At 46.6% G+C, this 6,830-nt stretch overlaps 2 protein-coding genes across 2 annotated transcripts in view; both read left to right on the plus strand.

The window, feature by feature from the left end:
• The first annotated feature begins 688 nt into the window (after positions 1-688).
• NUDT2 (nudix hydrolase 2) lies at positions 689-6,638 on the plus strand. Its single transcript, XM_068176874.1, has 3 exons — positions 689-829; positions 1,373-1,530; positions 4,980-6,638. The coding sequence occupies exons 2-3, from the start codon at positions 1,398-1,400 to the stop codon at positions 5,291-5,293; spliced, it is 447 nt and encodes a 148-aa protein (XP_068032975.1). The 5' UTR covers positions 689-829; positions 1,373-1,397; the 3' UTR covers positions 5,294-6,638.
• The window catches only part of LOC137465111 (myogenesis-regulating glycosidase-like), a 29,564-nt gene continuing 24,136 nt past the window's right edge, over positions 1,403-6,830 (plus strand). The window contains exon 1 of the mRNA XM_068176871.1: positions 1,403-1,530. The gene's annotated coding sequence lies outside the window, so the exon portion shown is untranslated. The remainder of the gene's footprint in view (positions 1,531-6,830) is intronic.

Here is a 6,830-nt window from a genome sequence, read left to right on the forward strand (position 1 = left end):
GCGCACAGCCAGCCAATAGAGAGAGGGGAGAGGGGCGGGGAGGGCACTTCCCGGCGGCGAGAGGCCAATCCGAGGCCTTCTCGGCCATGGGGGGCGGGGCCAAAGGGGAGGCTGGAGGGCGGGACGAGAAGGGAGTGGCTACCGCCCTCGCCGCTGCCGCTGCGATTGGTTACGGCTGGCGCCAATCATGCGCTGGCCCCCGCCCAGTGCCGGGCGCGGAGGCGGAGGTGAGGGCGGCGGCCCGTGGTGGCCGCCGTGGTGGCGGCACAGGTCCCCGTTCCCAGTGTCCCCAGCCCTGGGCACGGCCGCGACCCTCTGCGGGCGGCGAGGCGGGGGCCAGGGCAGCGGGGCCGCGTGCTGCCAGGCGCCGGCGGAGGGGCCCCGCTGGGATTTGTCCTTGTCCTTCCAGGCGCGCGCGGGAGGTGGTGCTGGTTCCTCGGGCTGGCCCCGGCGCTGTGGGGGCCGCAGTGGGGGTATTGTCCTTGCTGCGGCTGAGCTAAAGGAACTAGGCAGGAACTAAAGGAAGTGGTTGAGCAAAAGAGCGGAGCGTCGTCCAGGGGCGTGGTTGGTGGCGGAGGGCTCCGTGCTGGGTTCCCGTTTGGAAGCTGGAGGTGTCACTGTGCCGCTCTTGGCGTCCCAGGAAAATGCGTTGTTCTGTAAAGTTATTTACTGAGCTGTGCGTCTCTGTCAGAATGCAGAGTTTTGCCCGGAACTGGGAATGGGCCAGATTTCTAGAATGGATTACTCATGTCCATTGCTTCTTTTTCTCTATAGGACCTACTCATGCTGGCTGCGTAGCTTACTGCTGACAATATTTATCACTTAAAAGGTGTGTTCCTTATTGTTTACATCAAATCAGTGCTTAACACACGTGCTAAGAATCTTTTAGTTTTGTATGAGAGTCTTATGTCTAGGGGAGACAGCAGAGAGCCTGTCCTTTGTCATTCATTTTCTCACCTTTGCTCCTGGTATCCTGAGGAGTCCTGTGCTCCAGGGAAACTGTCCAGAGCAATTATTTCCATATGTCAGTTCCACTAATGGTGAGGTATTACCTCTGCACAGGGCCTTTGGAGTTTTGCGGTGGAAAAGTTTCAGAGTATTAATCTGTGGCTTTCCTTTTGCTTTGTAATTTTTTCCCCTCCCTGCAATATGGTTTGTAATTTATCAGCAGCAAAGGCATGGCATGCAGGTAATTTTTCATGCTTCTCGATAGCAAAGGAATTTTTTTTGCAATTCAAAGGCAGCTAATAATATACAATTTAATTCTGTAGTAACTTCAAAGGGGTGGACAACTTTTTTACTGTGCTGAGATGTGTTCACTGGCTAAATACAGCAGGTCTGTTCGAGCCCGGTGTTTTGTGCTGTTCCGCAGCTCCTGGTGCTGTTGGCAGAGGGGAATGGCTGTGAGAGCTTGTGGCTTGATCATCTACAGGAGGCTGCAGCCAGCACCGTGCTCTAAGGTGACTGACAGCATCGAGTACCTCCTGCTTCAGACATCCTACGGGACCCACCACTGGACCCCACCCAAAGGTGATTTTTGTTCTGGTAACACTCCTGGAGGTCATTGGTGTCAGGTTGCAGAGAGGATTTTGATTGAAGTCAGTTTAGAGGGGCAGTTACCACCTGAGAGTAGCTGCTGGCTGTGCTGTTTGTCTGATGGTGCTGCTGGCGCAGGTGAAGGGGCAGTTTTGAGGCTGAAATCCTCTGCACTGATCTCTAAAGAGATTGTGCTTTTGTCTCTCCTAGCTAGCACAAAAAAGCATAGTGCACGTTGTGGCTGTACAAAGTGTTGGGCACGACTGATTTGGGTTGGGGCAGGGGCTGTCACCCAGCCGACCTCCTCAGGAATCTGATGTTTCTGACAAAGATGTGCACATGACTGAAGTGAGATAATGTGGGGATGTTCTACCTTCTTGCCTGGGCTCTCACCCTTTGCCAGGCACCTGCAGTGTTGCCAGTGCAGGATTGTTTGACCCATGTGTGGTCAGAGTCTGCAGGGCTGTGGTCACAGTCTGCAGGGTGACAGACTGAAATCTGTAATAGAACACTTTAATACACCGTTCTTAGGAGATGCAGGAGACCATTGATGAAGATCACTTGCCTAATGCAGTAGAGATGAGAGGGACAGATAGGAGAATTAACCTTACCAGCCATTCTTGGTCATCAGTGAGGCCTCAGAGCAGAAGACAAGACCTGTGTCCCAGGACAGAGCAGCACCCCATTTGTAAAGGCACATTGCAGAACCACTGTTTGGTAGTACTCAGTCACAGCCCTGCTACCAGGAAAAGTGCACCACAGTAATACTTTGGGTTCCCTGGAGATCTTCTTGCTTGCTCTTTTTTACCACCTGAGATTTTTTCCTGATAGTTTTTACTTCTCATTTTGTAAAAGCGTGGTACAGCAGTTTATAAACAAGAACTTGCAAACTGGGGGGAAAAAGTCTTTTAACACTGTCAGCTAGGCTCTTCTATTGAGGGAAAGAACAAAACTTTCCAAACGTCCCCCTTTGACTACTCCACCAAGAACCTAAGGGAGTTGAGTTTGCAGCCTAGGGGAAAGCTAAAAAAACATCTGCTGGGACATGATTGATTGTTGTGAGAAGAAATCTTTCGGAAGGATCCCTGGGAACACAGTAATTCTGGACAAGTGATTTAAATTACTTGTAGGCATTTTAGTAGGGAGCTAATTGTCTCATAAGCATACATCTTACACACCCAGAACCACGGGATAGTGTAGGTTGGGAGGGACTCTTAAAGGTTGTCTAGTCCAAGCCCCCACCAGTGGGCAGGAACATCTTCAACTAGAGCAAGTTGCTCGGAGTCCCATCCAACCCGTATGTTTCCAGGGATGGGGCACCCACCACCTCTCTGGGAAACTTGTGCCAGTATTTCACCACCCTCATAGTAAAAGCAAGTCTTCCTTGTCTGTAGTCTGAGTCTGCCCTCTCCTAGATAAAAAGCAGGAGCCTTTCTCCTGTCACTGCAGGCCCTTTTCAAACATCTGTCCCCAATTTTCTTATAAAAAACCACCCTTTAGGCACCAGAAGGGGCTCTGAGGTACTCCCCAGAGGCTTCTCTTCTCCAGACTGAACAGCCCAATTCTCTCATCCTGTCTCCAAAGCTGAGGTGCTCCACTCCCTGATCATATTCATGGCTTCCTCTGACCTCAATCCAGCAGGTCAATGTCCTTCCCTTGCTGAGGACTCCAGAGATTGATGCAGCATTGCAGGTGGGGTCACACCAGAGCAGAGGGGGAGAATCATCTCCCTCAACACACCACTTCAGATTTTAGAGATCAAAGACCAGAATCTTATGGTGGCCTGTAATTGAAGCTTGATATTGATTTGGGGGGATTTAATGAAGAGAAGCTATTCCATTTTATAATACCTATGATAGGAGTGGTCTTCCCCGGTGGCCCTGGGATGTGCAGTGTGGTAACATGTATGTGATGATGACATAGATTCCATGGGGCAGGAGTCAGAAGGAGAAGTTGTACTTGTCTCTCAAAGCACACACAAAAGGCAGTTTACAGCTACAGCTGTACCTTGTTATTTTTTAAATTCTCTAAGCTGCTGCAACTCTTACGGGATTAAACTGGACTTGCTTGGATCCCCTTACGTGAACCTCATCAGCCTTATCTCTGCCCCTAGGACCATGACTAGCCTAGCACTAGCTGAGGCTGATGGGAAGGGGATGTAGGGTTCATTTTCCTTCTCGATCTATTAGAACTGCACCAGTGGGAACAGGTGGGAGGATCTGAAAGCTGCGGTGTGCGAGGTGCTGCCTGCAGTCCTTTTTCTGCTCTGCAGGTAGACTGTACTGCACAAACGTGGCAACTTACTGAGCTTAGACCTGAGGTTATCGACAGGTATCAACATCAGATGCTGTTTTCTGCACAGCTGCTGCTTGAAAGAAACGTGTATTTTACATTTGAGGTGATGTGTTGTAAGAGGTGTTCACATTTTTGATACACAGGCAGGCAAGTGAGTGGGACCTGTTGCAAAGGCAAAACAAGCAAGCTTCCCATATAGCCCAGATGTAGTACTATAAGGGCACTTTGGGTACCTGAGACCTGAGGAACGATTCATCTCTGTGATGAAATTATAGCTATTTGGAGCCAGCTACATAGAAAATAGAGTGACACCAGGGACAAAACAGAGCTTAAACTTTTTTTGCCTCCTAAAATGTCCCAGCTCCTGCTGTGTTGCTTTTTTGAGGTATTGCTTGGCTTGTTCTATTTATGTTCTGGTCCAGAGCTTTCATGAGAAAACCAAATCTGACATTTCTCAACAAAAGTACAAACGGCTGGGGATTTGTTATATTTATCTGTTGTTTGTAGTGGCACCTCTCATTCTGAGCAATGTAAAATAAATGGTGTGTCCTAGGAGAACTACCCAGCTGGTGAAAGGACTGGCTTTTAGATTTCTTGCTTGTTTCAGAGGGGAGTATGGAAGAGAAAAAATCCCTGGCTGCCTAAATGAAATGCACCTTTTAAATGGTACATGTCTTTGCCTGGTCCTGTTGTTTCTGGACTGTTGGCACAACTAAGGGTTTTGCAGAATTGAGCCTTAAGCTTATGTGAGGGGACAGAGTTGAGAGAGGATTAAGACTCTCAGATGACCTGTATCTGCTCTAACTGGATAAAGGAAAAATGAGGGACTCGGTCCTCAGTATAGTCTAAGATGGAACTTTATGGGTGTAGAGTGCTCCAGAGGTGGAGGGGAGGAGTGGGAAGAAAAGATGTCTGATGCTGAGAGGCTGATGGAAGTTTCAGTAGGTGAGGGATAAACAATGATCCTAAAAGCCACAAGACAAAGATAAATCAAGACATAAGATCTGGAAAAGCAATCTCTCCTCTCCAATTTCCATTTAATCCTGTGTCAGCTACCATGAATGCTCATCTCTGCCTCCCAGTGTTTCCCAATTAAAGCAAAATGTGAGTTTCCTTCCCAGAGATTTACTTTTCCACCCTCTTGGCAGGCCACGTGGACCCTGGGGAGGATGACCTGCAGACAGCCTTCCGGGAAACACAGGAGGAGGCTGGTCTGCAGGCCAGCCAGCTCACCCTCATCGAGGGCTACAAGAAAGAGCTGCACTACCCTGTCCATGGCAAGCCTAAGACTGTCGTGTACTGGCTGGCAGAAATGAAGGACTGCAACACAGAAATCAAGCTGTCGGAGGAGCACCAAGCTTTCCAGTGGCTGAAGCTGGAGGATGCCTGCAAATTTGCAGAATATGAGGACATGAAAGCAATGCTGAAAGAAGTGCATCAGTTTCTCTGCTCCAGAGAATAAGTGTTTTTGTGAAGTATAAGGGGATTTCTTGAGGAGACAGGTGTGCTTTTATGTTTTAAACTGGAGGAAGAATTATATGGCTGCAGAAATGTAGATTTCTTTTTTTTTTTTTAATCTGTAGAAATTCAGTGAGGATACATGGAGCTTTTAAAGAGATTGTGCTTTTGTCTCTCCTAGCTAGCACAAAAAAGCATAGTCTGATTGAACCATAAGCCAGAGATGTCTGAATTGAAGCCCAGAGCTAACAAAAGACTTCCTCTGTCTCCTTTTCCTTTTTCCCCCCCTTTCTTTTTCTTCCTTGAAGTGCTGAACAACCACAGGTCCTTTTGAAAAATCAAACACTTGATACATCGTGACTTGCTGATATAAAGCTAGAGAGTTGAGAAAATGAGCATATGGGGATTTTTAATAACAAATGGTAAATTGAAGTTGTTTTGCCTCTTTCTTTTAGTTTTTTGATCTTTAACAGACACCTTAGCCATACATTTTCCAGGGGGTTGGGAAAGGGTATTTAATCCACTTTCTGCACAGGATATCCAAGCTTATGTACAATCTTGTGTCTGTTTCATACTATCAGTGCTTCTATGGCTGCAGCCACTCATCTTTTGGGGTAGCAGACATTACTAATGTTGGTACCAGTGTGACAAGTCTTTTGCTTGTCACTTCATTATCTTCCAGTGAAGTAATTTAAAATTGCATGTATTTGTATTTTCGAAAAAGGGGATGCACTATAAGTAGGCTTTTATATATAAATATGTAGGTATATATACACACAAAAAGCTTTAGTGCTCATCCACATTACAGTCAGGATTTATTTTGATTATGAACACTGCTCAGAAGTGTTTCATTCAGGTGGTGGCAGAGAGTGTAACAACCAGTGAGAGTAGGAGAGAAGAGTTAAAAGCCTGTGCAGCCTCAGTCTTGGTTTTTCATTATTGTTTGAGATACCATTTAATCAATGCTGTGTAAACAGTGGTGTTGCTGCCTTCCTGTTTATGAGCAAGATTAGCATATTAAGCTGGAGTTAGAGAGTCATTAACAAGTCATCGGTTCTGCCCATCAGCAGTAATGAACGTGGGCACTTGATGCTTTGGAAAACACATTAGCTCAGCTCCAAGCCAGTATTTCCTTTTTAATGGCACTGCTCACATAGTGTTCCCAAAGCATGTCAAAGTTTTGGAGGGTGACCAGTGCTGTGCACTGTAAGGTGATGTGCTCCTTGATCAAAATTCTCAGTGGTGTAACTGTGATAATGGGTCAGGCACTGTGTGTGCATTTTAAGTGATTTATGTACAGAATGTATTCCCACTAATTTTATGAGTAAAATGATTCTTAAACATTTTTTTGATTCCAGAGTCTTTGAGTTTCATTTAGAGACGTTAGAAAGTCAGAATTTAACTCTGATTCTTGCTGCTCACTGGTGAAGAAGGAGTTCTTCCTCTGCCCATGTCTGAAAATAAAATATTTTCCCAAGGAGCATCTGGGAAACCCTCCAGTAAATAATTATGGAATAATCTGCCTGGCAAAGATATTTATT

The sequence above is a fragment of the Anomalospiza imberbis genome, chromosome Z, assembly GCF_031753505.1.
Source record: "Anomalospiza imberbis isolate Cuckoo-Finch-1a 21T00152 chromosome Z, ASM3175350v1, whole genome shotgun sequence".
In the NCBI taxonomy this organism is placed as follows: Eukaryota; Metazoa; Chordata; class Aves; order Passeriformes; family Viduidae; genus Anomalospiza; species Anomalospiza imberbis.

Coding starts and splice junctions, on each gene's coding strand:
- NUDT2 (XM_068176874.1), top strand. CDS start 1,398: ATGGCTGTGAGAGCTTGTGGCTTGATCATCTACAGGAGGCTGCAGCCA. Junction 1,531..4,979: donor CCACTGGACCCCACCCAAAG/GTGATTTTTGTT, acceptor CCCTCTTGGCAG/GCCACGTGGACCCTGGGGAG.